The sequence below is a fragment of the Drosophila ficusphila genome, unplaced genomic scaffold (genome assembly GCF_018152265.1).
Source record: "Drosophila ficusphila isolate 14025-0441.05 unplaced genomic scaffold, ASM1815226v1 contig_197, whole genome shotgun sequence".
NCBI classification, from domain to species: Eukaryota; Metazoa; Arthropoda; class Insecta; order Diptera; family Drosophilidae; genus Drosophila; species Drosophila ficusphila.
In genome coordinates, this window is record NW_025064091.1 from 1,120,411 (window position 1) to 1,139,478 (window position 19,068).

At 42.8% G+C, this 19,068-nt stretch overlaps 1 protein-coding gene across 1 annotated transcript; it reads right to left on the reverse strand.

Moving 5' to 3' along the window:
• Positions 1–351: 351 nt before the first annotated feature.
• Positions 352–16,265, reverse strand: LOC108092804 (lachesin). The gene is made up of 7 exons (XM_043207323.1): positions 14,520–16,265; positions 10,436–10,628; positions 9,944–10,072; positions 5,180–5,299; positions 4,177–4,347; positions 3,297–3,352; positions 352–3,133 (listed from the first exon to the last, which is right to left on the reverse strand). Exons 1-7 carry the CDS (start codon positions 14,574–14,576, stop codon positions 2,750–2,752), a joined length of 1,110 nt encoding a protein of 369 aa, XP_043063258.1. The 5' UTR covers positions 14,577–16,265; the 3' UTR covers positions 352–2,749.
• Between the last annotated feature and the right edge of the window lie 2,803 nt (positions 16,266–19,068).

Sequence of the window (19,068 nt, forward strand, 5' to 3'; positions counted from 1 at the left end):
TCCAGTTCTCATTCTGCACCAGTGGCTTCACCATAATCAGTGTGGAATGTGTTGGCTAAATCGCATTTGCACATTCACTCGGAGTTATGAGTTCTATTTGGAAAGTATATTTAATGAATGTTTTTGAGGAGTGTCAGCAGTTATTCAATAAAGTAAAGCTATAAATTACTTACTCATTAATATGCCCAAAAGTATGGCATTAAATAACGATTTTTTACCACAAATGTATTTTTCTGCTTACCTCTACTACAATATTTACTTTCAGCTGAAAAATAAAGTGGAATATAGGTGTTGGCACTTTCAGACTTACCATTTCAGACTAAAATTGATTGTAAGCTTATTGGGTTTCCATAGGTATGTCTCTTTATTTATTTTTCTTTTTTTTCCGACTTTTTTACGGTTTTTTTCGACTGCGTGGTTTTGAATATTCAGTTGTATAATCAGATTTTACAGTACAAACATTTGTTTTCGCTCATTTCTTATGTACATAAACACAAATCCAACTAAATGATATTATATTTATTTTGTTTTGTTGTTTGTTCGAGAGCTATGGAATTTCGCATTATAACGCAGCAAACTTTCGTTTTTGGGAATTTATTTGGAAACTGTTGGATATTCTCATTGCTTATGTAGTTGTCAAATAGTTGTGTATTCATTTTGTTTTCTGGTTTACCTTGGTATGACTGTAGCTTAGACATTGAATGCTTTATGACTTGAATGGTTTCTGGCTTAGTTTGTTATTTCTTAGGTTTTACTATAGTTTAGTTTGCCTGTCTTTATCCACCTGCAAATTCCATTAAATGTAGTTCTTTTATTCTTTTTTCAACAACGCGATCGCCTGGGCTTCCATTTAGATGAATAAATTACTTTCCTGCCTTACACGTGTATATTAAACGTAACTTTGATTTGCTAGGCGATTACGTTACTCTCGTACCCGCAAAAAAAAATATTTCCTATATTTAATTAACTGTATTTATATTTTCATTATATTAAAATGTATTTCTCCATGCCTAACTTCCCCTCCATACATTTGCTTTCTTGGTACGTATATGAGTCAGAGTACATCTGAGAAGTCAGCGTTCAAATGAGTTTTACTAGCCGGGTTTTGGGGCTGTGGAGCTGGATATGCGGATTATACATATGTCTGGGTATTACTGCATTATTCGGATTTGAACACACACATTTATTTTGTATTTACCTCTGCTTACTTTCGCCTTACACACTTCTTTACTGCGAGTTGCTTTTAATGCTTTTGGCACATTTCTTTCTGCGTTTCTGATTTACCTTCCTTTGACTTACGTTATTTTAACATGGAATTGAGCTGAACACGCACACATGAGTATTTTATAAATATATATGTGGGGACTATGGATCGTCTGAGAGTGTGTGAGAGCCCGTAGTAAACGAAACTTTCAAGTCTTGAAAGTGTTGTCAGTGCCAAAGGAAATCCAAGTTGACTCTGGAGATTTTTTAAAGTGCTTCAGAAATCGTTGTCCTCTCTTGTTTCAACGGAGTTACTTTTTAAAAAGATTTCAGTGTACTTTTTCCTACAAAATGTATTCATAGTTCCAAGCCAAAGCCAAACCATCCTCATGGAATTTCTCGAAAGTTGTTAATCAAATCCTCAAATCCCTCTTGTGGCTTTTGGAAATCAGCAGCAATTTAAAATTGTACAAGAGACAATTTTTACATTTTTTAGAAGTTTCTAACTCTGTAGATTCTCTCGGAATCAGCACACAGAAATCTATTCAGTGGGTAAACTCTCGTTATTGTACGTTATATAGTATAGTAATTAGCATTTTTTAAAGCTAAGGATCTCACACACTCTTAGCTGGTTAATCGATTAGGGGATTCCAAAACTGGCTTAGGTCTAGTGTCCGCAATTAGTCTTTTGAGCCATGAGAACAAAGGAGTCAACAAAGGGTCCAACACAGAACCTACTTATCAAGATATCAACGAAACATTCTCGGGATCACTAAAGGCATAAATATTTACAGTTTACGGTTTGCAAAGATCCTCTTAACACTTTCCTCCTTTCCATTTAGCCACGAACTTCTTTCTCTTTGAGCAGACCTTGAATATATTTACAGAACTCTCGATTAAACACCTAATATCTTATATGTATATATATTTCCTCTAGAAAAACTGAACGAATCAAGGTCGGAATAAATGAAAAATAACTTCGCTTATTTTGTAGACATCTAGAAATATCCGCGCCAATGTCGTAATCGTGTTTATTCTTTATAGTACGCCGATATCCTTCTGCAGTCGTACTGTTTGTTTACTTCTAAAGCCATTTAAAGAACCGAACACCATTTAATCTCGATATTGTTTATAGTTGATTTGCTTCTGCGGGGTCGGGGTCTGCTGCCATCCTTTCCTTTCATCATTTTCCGCTAACGAGGTAACATTTAAACGCGTTTTCTTTTTCACTTAACTACGACACTTTAGTTTATATCTTCCTTTTGATTTGATATGCACTCAATTAGCCCTGCCCCCGCCCCCGCCTCCGCCCCACCCCCTTGCCCCCTTCCAGTCAGCAGTTGGCATGGGCGCAGATGATTAGCTCCGGGCTTCCCGGTGGCATCCCCATTTAATTAATGCCCGCTTCCTCCTGGCTCGTGTGTGTGTGTGTGTGCCTGTGTGTGTGTGTGTGTAAGTGGAGTGTGGAGGAGCAGGACGAGGGGCAGTAGCTCCTTGCGTCATAATCGTGTTCGTTTAATTACAATTGAATTAAGCTATCATAATCTTACTCTGCCGCCGCTGCCCGTCTCCAACTCGGCGTCGATCTCTTCCAGCATTGGCTCCCCTTCCCCTTCTCCTCCGCCATCTCCATCTCCTCCTCCATTTGCCTTTGCTGCTTCTCTTGGTGCTCCTTGGCCTCCTTTTGTTTGCCGGCCTTTGTGTGGCAGGACAATGATGATGATGATGATGCCCCGGCCTTCGCCACCGCCGTTAATAATACCAATAAGGCTAATAGAAATGTTCCGATTAGCCGCCTTGTCCCGCGCCCGCGGACCGCTCCACTCCCGCTGGCCGGGTGCTGATCCTGGGCGCGGTCCTTGTAGAGCCTTCCGTTCTGGTTGCGTGACCCGTCCTCGCTGCGCGTGTCCTTCTGCACCACCTCGTTTTTCTGCGGGATGAAAGAAAGTGGGTTTCGTTCCGTCTGATTGTTTTCTCTCCGCTTCTGGTTGAGGTCGTGAAACATTAATGAGCTCCCAGGATTGGAGGGGGTTCTTTGAGGGGCTTAAGGGGTTCGGGGGCTTGGGGGCTTGGGAGGGGGAACAACAACTTACCGACACTTCGTTGAGATCGTCGTCGCGTAGAGTTTTCTTGCCGGGTCGCTCCATTTCTGAAACCACAGCGAAATAAAAGAAGCCATCAAATTAAAAGTTTACTTTAAGTCTAGATACAAACAAGAGAGAATGCTTAGCTGAGTTTCCCGACTATTAGATACCCTGTATGTATTTATTAAATGAAACTTTTCTTAAACTTTTATTTCCTTCGTATTCATCTTTAGGAACTGTATGCAAAATCCTTCAAACAGAAAATTGGACATTCCCCCAGGATTGGTGGGTGTAAAAGTGGGCGTGGCAAATTTGAAAAAAGCTCAATTCGCTGCGTATTCCTGAGTAGAGTCCAAACATATTATCATAATTTTTGCGGTTTGTGGATTAACAAATCTACAGTTCTAGTCCCAATATTCTAAACAGACAGACAGACATACATAGATCGACTTGTCTGATGATCCTGATCAAAAATCTATATATACTACAGAGGGTTGTAAGGGCTCCCTTCAACCTGTTACATACTTTTCGATTTTAAACATTTCTGCACTTACTTCAATATTTAATAATTTGTTGTTTTAATAGATTTAACAAAAAGAAAAATCTTCATAGGCTAAAGTTTTAACTGCAAGGGTACAAACGTTTTGGATCACCGAGGTTAGCTTCCCTTATTGTTTGTGAGTTTTATATGAAATTATCATTTTTGAGTTTGTATTTTCCTAGCGCTCAAAATCTGTGTTTCTCACAAAATACGGCTCTTGTCTTATAAGATGTTCTTTCCATTTGAGAAAATCGAGATTTTTGAACTAAAATAAGCTACTTGTTTATGAGCCTTGTAAATAATTTAGTAGGCAGAGCAGAACCGCTGACAGCATATAAGATCTCTTACCATAAAGTCGAATGGTGCCCTCGGTGTCGCCGATGCTGTTCTTCGAAATGCACTTGTAGCCCCCAAAATCGCTCGATTGCAGCCGCTTGATGTGCAGAATCATCTCGATGGCGTACATGTTATTTTCCTTTTCGGTGAGCGCGTAACGATCGCCGGCAATAATCATTTCGCCTGTTCAAAGCCGGGAAAAGGTGAAAAAGCAGAGACATCGAAATGAGCAGCGATGAAACGCAGATGAGTTGAGATGAGATGAGATGGGATGGGATGTATGGAGATGTGATGGGGCGAGCCAAGTGGAGTTGAGGAGAGGTGTGAATGAAGTCATGAATACGAAGCAGGGAGCCCGGCCAAATGAGCTCGGCTTACGTGGGGGAAGGTTGAAAGGTGAAAGGTGAAAGGGGAAAGGGGCCATGGATGATGACATTTCTGGCATTGCCGTCGAGCGTTCCACGTTTACGTTGCGGCTCCCGTCACGTTTGCAATATACGTCAAATGCACTTGACAAAAGATCCAGTCAGCCAGTCAGTCAGCCAGGACTCTTTCCTCCAAAGCCTCTTCCCCTTTCACCCGTTTCCCGGGGGGACAACAAAATATTTGAGCTTCGAACACGAACCAAATAAAGACAAATTGCGGCATTGAAAGGTTTATAAAGTTTGAACCGGTCCGAGTTTCAACTGGAGCAGATGCTAAATGAAAAATTCGATTGGTGGCCGCCAGTTGCTACAACCACACTGAGGAAAAAAACACTGAGCCGTCGAGAACGGAGGAGTTCTGGCAACATAAGTAATGCGATTCTCTAATTAATCCTTTAAGGAACGAAAACATTTTTGAATACAAAGTTAGGTGGGTTTTAAAAATGAAGACAGTGTGGTCCTTTCAAGCGAAATGTTCGTTGAAATTCTGGAGATTAACAATTAATTTGTGCGAATAGGAATGTTTTGGAGAAGTCAAGTGATCTGATGATGGGAAAGTTGTTTTCGGTGGGCTGGCTTTTCCCACTTACCATTCTCGCGCTGCCAGTAATTGATGGCCTTCGGCGATGCCTCGACGTTGCAAATTAATGTGACATCCGTGAGGACCGGGGCGCCGACCAATTGATTTGGCACTTGAACCAGCGGATGAACTGCAAACGAGAAGAAGGAAAGGGGTTAGTTCGCGGGGGAGGTGGAAGTGAAGGGGGGCGGGTTCTGCTCCCGGTGGCAGCGCCAATTGTTAAGCCATCAGTGGCTGTGACCTTGCCAGCCAGCTTAGCCCCCGGACTAGACTGGCAATTAAGCTGGCCACAAGGGACCGAAGTCAAACTTCAAACCCTTTTGTCCGACTCCGGATTCCAGCTGTGATTTTCCGCCCTCGCCCTCGCCCTCGCCATCGCCATCGCCCTTGCCTTTCGTTGTCGGTTAATGGCAGCGCCAACAACAACTGATACGATTTTAATTGAAAATGAATTATTTTGCTGTTAGAGTGGGGCCAGCAATCCTGCCCAGCAATCAGGATCCGCCGTCCACAGTCCATCGTCCATCGTCCATCGCCCAGTGGTCAGTCAGTGGCAAATAAAACGAGCGAGCATCTCTACGATTTTTTGCCCGGATACTCCCTGTTTTTCAGCTTTTTCCCGCTTCCCGCTCCCTGGATACACTCACTCATCTGGCCAGGGAATTGGCTTACTCGGCCGGAGCAGTGATGATCCCCGAACGGTTTAATGACTTCCCTATTCAAATCGACTTTTGGCGAGGCAGTTATGGCTCATAAGGCTGTGATCTTCCTTGATTTATTGATTATGTAGGATCGTCTTTTTGGAGTTTCAAAGAATAGGAATAAGAATAACACCGTACGGTGATCAACGGTTGTCCATGGCTGACTGGGAAGAACTGTATTAATTTGTTGGTCATATGCTTACTTAGCCAGTATTAAAGTACTAAGTATTGCAGGTTTCGCAGTAATGGCATCTAAAAAGGGCTTTCCAGAACTATATCTAACCAACTATCCTTCAACCAAATGCAATTTATGGTTTTGTCCATCTGTTTTACTTCGGCGGTCATAGAGCATTTCAAGTGCGCCAAGGACGTGGCATTAATTCATCGGGTTTGCCCTTTGGAGCTTTTCCATGTTGTTCGTGTCGTGTTCAGATTTTTTGCGTTACTTTTACATTTTTTGCTAGTTGTTTTTTGTCTTTCCCTTGTTTTCTCTGCCTCCTTTTCCTCCCTCCCCTCGTCCTGCTCCCCTTCTCCTTCTCCCTTTCTCCTTCTATTTTTTCCCTTGTCTTTGACGTTGTCTTGAAGCCGCCCGAGGGAGCGCAGCCGGAACGGCGAAGGACCAAAGGACCGCAGGTCAGAGCCACTGACCATCATTGTTTTTTGGCTTTTCAACTTGCTCCTGCAACCCCGACCACCCCGCTCTTGCCCCTTTCCCCCCTTCCCCCTTTCCCCTTCAGCTGCATTCAAGCGTTCATTATTGGTCAATTTATTGGATTTGTGCATGCCGCACTCTCGGCTCTGCTCTCCATGGAGTCCGTGTTCTCGTCCGGACGGACGGCCATTCCGAACTCCCCCGCAGTTGCAATTGCGCAGCATATGTCATGTGTTGTTCGCAGAGGGAGTCGCCCGAATTGCCGTATTGCCCAATTCCCGCGTTAGCCTACCACTTATTGAAAATTCAATTGCCCTAATAGAGCTTTCCAGTAGTCGGCTGCTGCCAGGCAGAAAAGTTGAAGTGAAGTGGATGTGGAAGTGTCTCCTACTTGTAGCTCAAATGTCCCATTCAGCTGGCCATAATGAAAAGTATAAAAAGCAGTAAATCGCAACGTTCATCAAGTAACCCTAAATTATTTTCCCCCTAATCACAATTATGTAATTATGTAGTTTAAAGAAATAACTTTTCAAAGCTGATAACCCAAGAAGAGTTATAATCATACAATGTGCCAAACGGAGTTTATTATTTTAGGTATTGCATTCCTGTTCGTTGGTCGATCTGAAAACTCGGTAAGAGACTTTTCGAATCTATCCAGAAACGGTGGTGCTCTCGGTGGAGCTGTCGGTGGAGCTATCGGTGGAGCTATCGGTGGAGCTATCGGTGGAGCTATCGGTGGAGCTATCGGTGGAGCTATCGGTGGAGCTATCGGTGGAGCTATCAGTAGAGCTATCGGTCGAGCTATCGGTTGAGCTATCGGTGGAGCTATCGGTGGAGCTATCGGTGGAGCTGCTTTCGGTGGAGGAGCTGTCAGCCAAAGCACTCTCCGTGGTGGTCGAGCAGGGTCTTGGGCGGCGAGGACGACATGGTGGACCCCATGGGCCGGGACCGCCGAAGCCTCCAGGACCACCGAAGCCGCCAGGGCCTCCGAACCCTCCGGGACCTCCAGGGCCTCCGAACCCTCCGGGACCTCCAGGGCCTCCGAACCCTCCAGGACCTCCGAAACGTCCAGGACCGCCAAAGCTGCCGGGACCTCCGAATCCACCAAAGCCTCCAGGACCATCGCGCCGCCCGCCGAATGCTCCCAGGCCTCGAGAACCGCCGAATCCACCTCCGAATCCGCGACCTCCACGTCCACGGCCGCCTCCTTGGGCCACGACCATTGCCACCAGGGCGAGAAGGGTAATTGCAATGTAGGCACGCATTCTCAGACTTTGCTCCAGTCGCAACTGATTTCGACTTGCCAAAACGAAGCTCTTATATAGCAAATAGTCTGGCGGAAAGCCAGATAGCTTCTAACCCAGAAGAATCCCCGTGACGTCAGCTACGTCTGTGTGCTTAGCTGGAGTCTTCGGAGAATGGAGAACGGAGAATAGAGAACGGAGAATGGAGAACGGAGAGCTATGCGTAGAAAGCCGTGAGAGCCTCGAAAAGACGGACACGAGTTCTTTACTTCAAATAATTAGTGTGTGCGCCTTGTTTTTTCCAGATATGTTATACTCTTATTATGTCAACAGCTGGTTGGTGTTTGGACTTGGCCCATTGTTCTGTATTTCCACCCGAAATGTTTGCGACGAGTGGCGGCGGTGACGGAGGAAGAGGTCTGCAGACTACGCAGATTCGGCACTCGGTTAACATCTATCCCAATAAGTTCCCCAAAACAAGCAAAAATAGCGGCAGGAAAACAAAACAATTGTTCAAAATTTGTTTGTCTTTCAATCTTTTGTTTCAAATTGTTTTTCGTTTTACTGCAGACTTTTAATGACTAAATCCGCTTTTTAGAAATGCTCTATCTGCTTTAAAGAGCTAAAATGATGTATGGTAAAAGGTCTCTTGAATGAAAGTTCATGCGAAGTAACCTTGTGGCGAAGTCTGAACTTGAGTTCTACTTGAAGCTGCATGGTACTTTAAAGCTTTTGAAAAACACAATCACGGAGTTCAAGTGTTTGCGACGTGGAAATGGTTTGGCTTTCTCAGCAAGAAGTTTAAAGACGCCAATGGATTTAATCCAACGCCTCTTCTAAGTTCGAGGCATACCTCTGAGTTTCCTCACCCACTTGACGCTAATACCGAGCGGAAAACCTCCGCGGAGCCACTTAATTTTCTGATTAGAATCAATCAGGAGGCCGGGTGGAAAGTGGAAAGTTCGGTTGGGACAAGAGGACTCCAAGGAGGAGTGTGTAGCGTTGAAGCACGGCGGCTTCTCCCGCATTTCGCACATATGGATTTTTAAATTGAAATTACGAGGACCAAAGGCGAAAGGCGGAATGTAGAATGGAAATGAAATGACAAAGGTAAACGAAAGCGAAAACGAATTTGTGGCATAGATAAAATAAAATAAAAATCAAAATTAATTTTTGCGGCAAGGCGGCAATGAACAGAATATATATGTGTGTGTGTGTGTGTGTGTGTGTGGTTTAAAAACTGGCGCCACACTTTCACCACTGTGTCAATATAATTTTCGGATACGATCTTTTGGCTGATGCTGCCCTGCTTTCTTCGCCTCACCCCTCTTTTATTTTCATCGGTGGCCTCTTTTCCCTTAAGTTTTTCTCCTTTTTTCCGTATTTTCCCGCTGTTCTTGCCTTCCCGCTTCCCGCTTGCCAAATTGTCGTCGTTTGAACTTTTGCCCCTTTTGGAAATTTCATTAACTTTGATGCGGGAAGGTAAAACAGTATTAAGGGGGCTGCAGGGCTGCAAACTGCAGGGGGTTTTAAGAGGGTTTTGAGGGGGGTTTTCATGTGGGCAGACAGGGGAATAGTGAAAAACTGCCCTTAACAATTACCACTTCACAGGACACTCACACAGAGAGGGCCACCAAAACACATGAGCTTAAAGTTTTACTGCAGAAACGTGACGTTGCGTTGCCCCAAGAAACCCTTTCCCCCTCCCACACACACATTCCAAGCGAATGTGCCCTTTGACCCCACGTCCCTCAGTTTGGCGCCCTAATGCATTTGGAAAGTTTGCCGGCCGCGTGAAGGAAGCTGCCGGATATCGAAACGGAAACACTTGCAGTTGCCGCCGCTGCGTTATTGCTGCGGTTCTGTTCCCGTTCCCGTTTTCGTTTCCACTTCCACTTCCACTTCCGGTTCCGGTTATAGTTGCTCCAGCAAGGAGCTCCCTTCTGGAGCACGCACATAACATCCGAGCCGGGCTATAAGTTACCATTATGATTATTATGCGGCATTAGCTGCCTTTGGCACCCATAAATCAGGCCATTTTCTTGGCCAACAGCAGAAGCAGCAGCAGCAGGTGGCGCCTCCCATTCATCATGCATCGTATGTGGCCGTGCCACACACACACCCACCCAATATCACACACACACACACAGCAGCAAAGTATAGGGAGTGGTACTCACAGTGCACCTGTAGCTTCATCCGCTTGCTCACCGTCGGCGGGACTCCGTTGGAGGCGATGCACATGTAGGCGCCCATTTCCGATCGCGTGATCTTCGACAGCGTCAGCATTTCGCCCTCCACCGATTGTGCTGTGGGCGGGAGGATATATATTTATATATGGCAGACATGCGGTCGGTTAGTCAGTCCAAAGTGGCCTCCTGCTGCTCCAGCCACGAGGAGCACGGAGCACGGAGCAAGGAGCACGGAGCACGGAGCATGTGAGCTTCCGTGTTCGCAAAGTTCGCTCAAGGTGTTTGTTTGCCTCGAATGTTTTCATGAACTTTGCGAGTGTCAGAATTTGCTTTAATGGCAGCAGTTTGCACATGGCAAATACCTTGGAGGTTCGAACAGCGCTTTACTGCCTTTCCGTTTCCATATTTATAACTCTTTTGCCACTTTGGACTGACTTACTTAGTTTTTGGATTACGATCAAGAGCCAGTGTACTGCTCACCTTTTGTCTTCTGGTGCGAACCATTGCGGGCGATGATCTCCCTTCCGTCCTCGCGTCGCCACGTGATCTTGGGCTTCGGATGACCTCGGGCTCGGCACACAAGTTTGGCGGACCCGCCCTCTGGCACCATCATGTCTCCGGAGGTCTCTTCGTTGATGATGTCTGGTGGAATCACCACCTCCAAGGTGGCGGTCTGAAAGCGAGCACACGAGTTTGTCAATTGGTATTCTAAAGAAATAACAAAAACACGCATGCGCCCAGTTGGCTGGCCTGCTCTACACATTTAATTGGAATACTTGGTACCCCTTAGCATCCTAAGCAAGCTTATTTAAAGACACCTTTGCGAAGGGTACTTTTCATATTATAAGCTCCCGCCTAAATCGTACAAAAAAGTGCAATTTAATGTTTTGGCTTTAACCTTTTCCAAGTGGTCTCTGGCAATTTTTGTCATTATATTATTTTTTGTTAGCCTTCTCTTCCTGTTCGACCTTAAAAATGTTATTAATATTATAAATCATTAATTTTCGATTCTTTGAATGAAATGTATAATTATTAGAATTCTGATTTTAATTTAATTTAAATTTTTACCATTTACCAATTAAAGGGCAATGGCAATTTTAACAAGAAAGGAAGCTAGCTTCGGCAAGCCGAAGCTTATATACCCTTGCAGTCATCAAATATGTCGAACAAAACTCATAAAGGCTAGACAACATCGAAGCTAAGACGATTTTTCTATTCATTTTCCATATTTTTGACTATAGATCATATGGGAGCTATACGATATAGTTGTCCGATTTTGATCAAATTTAATTCGTAATTCAAGAGTCGTAAGAAAACTCTATATTCCAAAAATCATACTTGTCTGATGAAAAACAACGATGTTATAATTTTATTTCCCTTATTTCTATATAGATTTTTCGATCTTTCCTATGGCAGCTATAAGATATAGACGACCGATTTTTATGAAACTTTTTTCTCAATATAAACGTTGTTAAAAAACTTTATATTCAAAAAATCATGCTCGTGGGATAAAAAACAACGATGTTATCAATTTATTTCCATTAATTATATATATATTTTTCGATCTCTCCTATGGCAGCTATATGATAGAGTTATCCGATTTTGTTCAAATTTAATACGAAATTCAATAACAGTTAGAAAACGCCATCTTGAAGAATTCAAGTCGATCTGATCAAAAACAACGGAGTAAGAATTTTTTATTTCATTCTGTCGTATGGGAGCTATCCGATATAGTCGGCCGATCCGGCCCGTTCCGACTTATATACTGCGTGCAATAACTACACACATTTTGGGAAAGTTTCAGCGAGATAGCTTTAAAACTGAGAGACTAGTTTAGGCAGAAACGGACAGACGGACAGACGTACAGCCGTATTCCGATTCTACTCGTGATGCTGATCAAGAATATATATACTTTATGGGGTCTGAGGTGTCTCCTTCACTGCGTTGCAAACTTCTGGCCAAAATTATAATACCCTTTGCTCTGCAAGGGTATAAAAATAACAAGTCAGAAACCAACTTTAAATTGAACTCGGTTAAACTAGTAAAGACTTCGTAATTAATGCTTTTTGGGTTTAAACTCATATACATAGAGTATGTTTAAAATGGTGCAATGGGAAAACTCTTTCTGTCCGTAATTTTCTTATTAAATTTAAGCTTATCGGTATAAAAACCAGATGCAAACAATCGCTGGACATGAAGGGATATTTTACTGCTTACATTATTTACTACACAACGCTTTTATAATGTCGTGATTTAAGGTAAACAACTTTAAAATTGCACTTAATGCAACGATTTAACGATATTGCTCAACGTTTTAGCTGCACTCTGCGACAATTTGCCGTCTCATTAAAAAAGCCCAGTGTCCTGGACCGTTCTCCCATTTTTTCGCCCTTTTAACATTTGATTCGCTCTGCGGTTGCCGGCTGCTAGCAACAATAACCGAATTGCTGCTATCATTGTCGTTGTCATTGTCATTGTCCCGCTGCAGTTGACAGTTGTGTCATAAAATAAAGTTGACGTCACAGGGAAAGAGAAGAGGCTTTCTGGCAGGAAAAAGGGGAAAACCCCGAACGAGCCAAGCGCGAAATTTATGCGATAGTGGGTAAAAAAGGCTCGGCGAGCGAGAAAGCTGGAGAAATGTCAAGCCTGTTTGCTTTTTATTTGTCTCATATTTGCTTTTCACTCAATTCGCTTTGTTAGGTTGATTTTATTACAGCCCGGTGGATGGGTGGCACCACCCACTGCCACCCCCGCCACTTTCCACATTTCACCCACACACGCCACACACACACACACATTTTCTCCATCATCCTCGCAGCATTAATGAAATGAAATTGAAAACGCAATCGTTTTGCACATGTCGTTTAATGGTGGGGTGGTGCTGCATAAAAAAACTCAGTTAAACTCGAGTAACAGCCAGCGCCACATGAGAACCCTGCACACACACGCTCACAGGGAAGCTCCCCTGGAAATCTCCAGAGGAAATTCTCCCCTTTCCCATATACACACACACACACACACACACACACACAGCATAAGCGCCCTTTGATGACGTCAACATTGCAGCGACGCTGTGTTTGTTATTTATTTTTGTCATTAAAGCGCTTCATTGTTTATATATCGTGTTTAAATGTCACTCCCCCCCCCCACACACACACACACACACACACAAACAAACACTCTCGTGGCAAAAAAAGGAGATGGTCGGGATACACACACACACAGTAACAAACCCGAAAAAAGAGCCTCGGCTTTCCCAGAATAATTTCATAATACCCCTGCTTTGTTTGAAGTTTTGTATATCCGCTTCGGAAATCGGAATTGATACGCTTTTTCAGAAATTAAAAAATTAGGCTATGGAAAACGTAATGATTTGCCCAATTTGGGAGTTCCATACAGAAAACTTAGCTGGAAAGTAGCTTTAAGGCTTGGTGTACCTTCACTTAAAATACAGTGTATTATTAGCAGAAACTCTGAAGCATAGTTCGGTACGAGAGCTTCCCCTAGAACGTGTTAAGAACAATTAAATTCCGGCCATACCTACTCGGCCGAATAATTCCTTAAAAATTTAAAACCATAAAAATTAGCCAAATTATAAACAAATTTTCGTACTAATAATCTCTAATAATGATACCCTTGCAAAGGGTATTATAATTTTAGATTAGCCCGTATGCATTTTGAGTTATTTCTACATATATCATATAGTTGCCATATAAGTGAGAAAAGAATGGAATTAGTTTTTTTCTGCATTAAAATCGAACCTTTCAGCGTCAGGAATAAAGTGTACAGTAATGATACTTCTCATGTTTCGCCGAATTTTCAGTTCCCTTTCTCAATTTTATGGTAAATAAAAATAATTTTTCGAGCTTGCCGATTGGAACTAAAGGATTAAGTCGCCCGATACAACATATATATACATATATAGCCAGCCAGATATATAGACAGATAGGAACAGACAGACAGATTACGAATAAATATACTTTATGGGGGCGAAGTGTATAAAAGTCAAGTCAAGCTTAGTCAAACGTTTAAAAGGGTTGGCTTAAAAGAGCCTATGCAAAGTCTAACCTTCTAACTTCCTATCCTAATTCCCCAGTCCAAGAGACAGGATTTGCTAACACAGCCTTAGAATCACCAAAAAATTATCAAACTCGATTGCTGCCTACGTGTATGCAACACTATTTTAACCAGGTAGCTTCGCTTATGCAACACTATTTTAACCAGGTAGCTTCGCTTATGCAACACTATTTTAACCAGGTAGCTTCGCTCACGGGTTTGCAACAGTTTAGCTTATCAAGTTGAGTGAACGGTATCCTAAAGTGTGAAAACTCGACTGTAGAGCTTATTGCCTGAGTGAGTGAATCGATTACTGACTAATTTTTTGCAGTGCTGAAACGCTTTCCCTGTCTCCATGACTATTTGTGGTTACCCCCCGTGGCCCTTTCACGTTGGGCCAAGGCCAGGAGTGTGACTTTTATTGTAGCCTCGACAGAAAACAAATGACAACTTTTCCGGGGGCCGCCGCGTTGCGACATCGCGTCCGCTCCGAAATCGCAGCACTCACCTGCATCTTCATGGGATCCGTGTTGACTTGACACATGTATTTGCCGGCATCCTCCATTTTGACGCTGCGGATGTTGAGGGTCCATGTGTTGTAGTCGTTGTGCTGCACCGATAATCGATCATTGTTGGTTATCACGTGCTCGTGAATGGCCAGAATTGCCTTGGCATCGGCCTTAATCCAGGCGACCTGATGGTGCCAGTTTGCCAAATGGAAACGCGACGGGGAAGCGGGTTCAGCGGGGAAAGTCGAGGGAAATCGGGGAAATGGGAATTGGAAGTGGGGATAAAGGGATGACCATTGTTGTTGTTGAGTTGATGACAGCGTCGGTTTGAATGCCAGTGCGTGTGTGTGGGTGTTTGTGTATTTGAGTTTGTGTTTGTGTGTTGATGAAGACAACGGTTGGCCGTTGTTGCATGTCAAAGTGTTGTTTGTGTTTCAGGATATCCCGGTGTGGGTGTGTCGTTGTGTGGGTGTGGCGAACGCCAGATGTTCGGAAATTGCAGTTTGATATCCCCAGCCACAGAAAAAGTTTCGGGGTCATCATATTTAGTTAATGGCATTATGAGCAATATTCGCGCATTGTCACCGTCGTTTGGTGGTGGTGGTGGTTTTGTTGTTGAGTTCAATATTTCGTTGAGGTTGTTGAATGTTGTCGGTGAGTTACCGGATTCGAATGTTGTTCAACGTTTCGTTGTTATTGAATTACCCGATTAAAATTGAGTTGAATATTTTCGGAAATTTCAATAAGTTTTAATTGACGCAAGAGAATCAATTTGTGGTTGTGTTGGAAGTTCAAGTGTTGGTGTATTTGTGGTTGGGTGGTGAAGTTTTGGAGGCGGTTTTCGGAAGGTTTGACATTTGTGTCAGCGTCGTCGCAATGGATGCAATGCATCCGAAAACAGTGTTGATAGTCGGTTTGAGTTTGGGTTTGGGTTAGGATTAGGGGTCGTTGTTGTATTGTGTTGGTGTAGCATTGTTATTGGTAGTTTTGTTGTTGCCATCGTCAGATGTCAGCGCAATTTGACGCCATTTCCATTTTGCAGAGGAGCAGTGGCAAAGTTTTTGCAAGTTTTCGGTTTGTGTGGGTGGGTTTGGTTTTGGTTTGGGTTGGGTTGGTTTTTTTCCGGTGGTTTTGCCATCGAGTGCAGATTGTTAGAGTCATTGTTGGTGGTGTTGTTATGGTCGGTGGATATGAAAAGGGATATTTCAAGTGCAATTAGTGGAATTGGGTTTGCGGTTTTCGGTTTTTGGTTTTTGGATTTTGGTTTTAAGCGTCCGTCGTTGGCCATTTGGCGAATGGCGAATGGCGAATGGATTTGAGTGTTTTTTGTGGACATGGTTTTTGTTTTGTTGGGGTTCGTGGAGAGAAGAAACATTCAACAATTAGTTAACATTTGCGCTTATGCAGTCGCTTCGGATTCTTATGCAGTCCTATACATTTCTTTCGTTTTCGTAACCAAAGAGCAAAGATAAAAAACGTACATACAATGGGGGCAACGTGTAGAGTTTACATGTGCGCCGCACACATACTCGTACAAGTACAAGTACAAATACAAGTACAAATACTAGTACAAATACAAGTACAAGTACAGTTGGGGACAGACAGAGACAAAACGAAGGGAAGGAACACAAGAGTCATGAATTATGGGTGCAGTTGGCGGTGCGTTGTGAAGCGGCTAATCAGTTGGCATTAACATGGCATGCACAATTAGAAAAAAGAGTGGATTAACGTCAAGGGAATGGGAGCGGGGGTTGACTAAAAGGATATTAACGGTAGCGTGTGGCAATGCATGTCTTTGTGTCTCTCTCTCTCGGTCTCTCGGTTCGTGTGAGTGTGTGTGTGTATGGTGTGGTGTAGTGGTGTGTATGGTAAGGTACGGTGCAAAGCAGGCAATGTTGCAACACTCACAGTCAGCCCATCCCACTAATCCTAGCCCCTGCGCCACCTCCCTGCTCCTCTGCTCCGCCTGGTAGTTTTAATTAACATTATGATGTGCCGACTGAGCGCAGTCTACGGGTTTTAGCTAATAGGCTTAGGCGGCTTTGTGCGGACCAAACGAAAACGGGTTTCGCAAATCCGGAAAGTGAAACGGGGAACGGTGGAAAAGGAACTAACGATAAAGTCGGATCGGTACACTCAGGCGAAAACTGGACAAATAGGCTTGGTAGTGGGAAATCCTCTAACCTGTACGAACTTTTTCCATTTCCGAATGGTGTCTTCGCGGTTCAGAATTCCCAAGTCATTATTCTGAGGAAGTAGCGTATATATATGGCTTTAAGAAAGAAGTTTTTAGTTAACAGTTTAATTATTTAAGCCTAGATTGCTTGGCAACGGATTCTACTTTTAGACATAAGAAAGTCATCAATTAGAGCCGCATATTTACAAATGGTTTTTCAAGAGTTCAGTCCCACATGAATTTTTTTTTTATGCACAAATGATTTTTTTATGTTTTCATTCATTTGAACTCCTTTTCTTAATATAAGAATTATATTTGTATGCCATAAAATCGTTATTATGAGTATTAATTGTGTAAAATTGGTAACCAATGTAGAAACTTACTTAAGCTGCCCTTTGATTTTGAAATTTACAAATGTGTTGTTTAATTATTCTTTATTATTATGCTATTATTGCAAGTGGAAAACATGTTCTCACAGTGCATGAAATGAGGGCCTTAAGCCCTCTGAGCTCCTCTTATCTACGTATCTAAATTTGTAGCCAAGTTAAACAGCACTGAGTGCATATGGAAGACCCTCTTAACTTTTTTGTTGAATGCGTAACGAGAAGAGAAACTAAAACCCCTTATCTTTGGCTTATTCATAGCTTCTGATTGGTACAACTTTTGACTAAAAAGTGATAAAATATTTGCCATCAGTCCTTTGTGATCTGCCAACTCGGCAGCCGTTTCCAGGTTTATATTTTAGCGGGTCCGGCAATCCAATAAGCAGGAAAGCCAATACAGCTGAGACTCAGATCCGGGATCCCGTTTTCCTTCTCTGTTTTTCTTTTTTTTGTGCTTTATTCGAGTGTGTCAGTAGCGGAAAGGGAAAAAGGTGGGATCCGAAAACGTGGAGCTGGTGGGGGTGATGGGTGATGGGTTATGAGCCCTCTCGGAAAATAAATAACCATGGACAGCAGCCAGGACGAACGTTTGATGTTGCAGCGCGTCGACGGCACTGGCGCTTTATTTATTTACTCAATAAAGCAAATTTATTGAGTAATGCATGGATAAGGTGGGGTGGGGTGGGGTGGGGGAATGGGCTTTCGGCGGAGGGCGTTCGGGGCGTTGGGGACTTCAAACAAAGGCTCAAACGGATTGTGACGAAAATCAGGCAAACAATGAGGGACCAACAAAAAATCCCAGTGAAAAAGAAATGCAAAACGGATTGTAAAAAATGTTCAAATGTGAATGCAAATAAAGCGAGCAAATGTCATAAAGTAAGTCTACAGTTACTACATGGACAACACGACTACATAAAGCACAACGCGCACGCACACACTCTCATTCGGCCGCACTTTCGCACACTGGCACACAGGCACGCGTATAGATTATATATATATTTACAAAACTGGTGCAAAGTTTGTTTCGGTTTGAACTCGGTGCGCTTGAATTTATTTTATTAATATTTCTTCGTATTTTACTAACCAAAAAAAGAAAACAGTAAGGAAGCCCGAAAAGTGGGCTGAAAACGAACTGAAAATCGGGAAAGAAATTTCAAACAGGGGACAGAGTTATACATACACTCGTACATATAAGGTAAGAGCGACAAAAGCACAACACACAAATGAAAACAATGCCATGGAAATCACATTGTTCGCATGTTGTTGCCATTGTTGTTACACAACTGCGTATCGCAAATCATCCGATGATTTTCTGCAAAAGAGATCCTTAAATATTCATAGCCGGGAGGATTGCATTTCTTTATAGCATGGTCACACTTTTATTTCAATATGCCTTTAATATAAATAATTAATCACTGGTCGAAGATGCGGATCCCAAAATCAACCAATTAACCATGTTTCTCAAGTTAAACCATCCCAAGTTTTATTTTATTTTAATTATATGAAATATCTTTAAAGGGGTTTTGTCCTGTAGCAGTCAAATTGAAATGCTTCAACTGCACGGTACGCCATCGCGTTTGATGTTAGCTTTTATCCAATGCCTCGCAATTTATTTTATTATGCTCAAAATAATTTGTATGTATATATTTGTTGTTTAAATGAAATGACAGGGGAGCGTCTCTCCCGTTTTTCTGTCCACATCGGCCAACTCTCTGCCGTTTGGTTTGGTTGTTTTTGTTTGATTGAAACATCGAAGGATTTATATGAAATGGCGTTTTTATTTATGATGCCATTTCGTTGATTAACACTCTTCGACGGTCGACGTAAACACGCAGAGAGTCGGGGACAGAAAAAAGAGAGAAAAACAGCAAGGAGGGGAAGCATTTGAACTGCAACATACCCCTTACTTATGCCAATCCAAATGGGGTCATCAAAAGTCGGAGACTTTCAATGGCAAAATGGTGTAGCGTCAAGAATCAATAAAGAGAA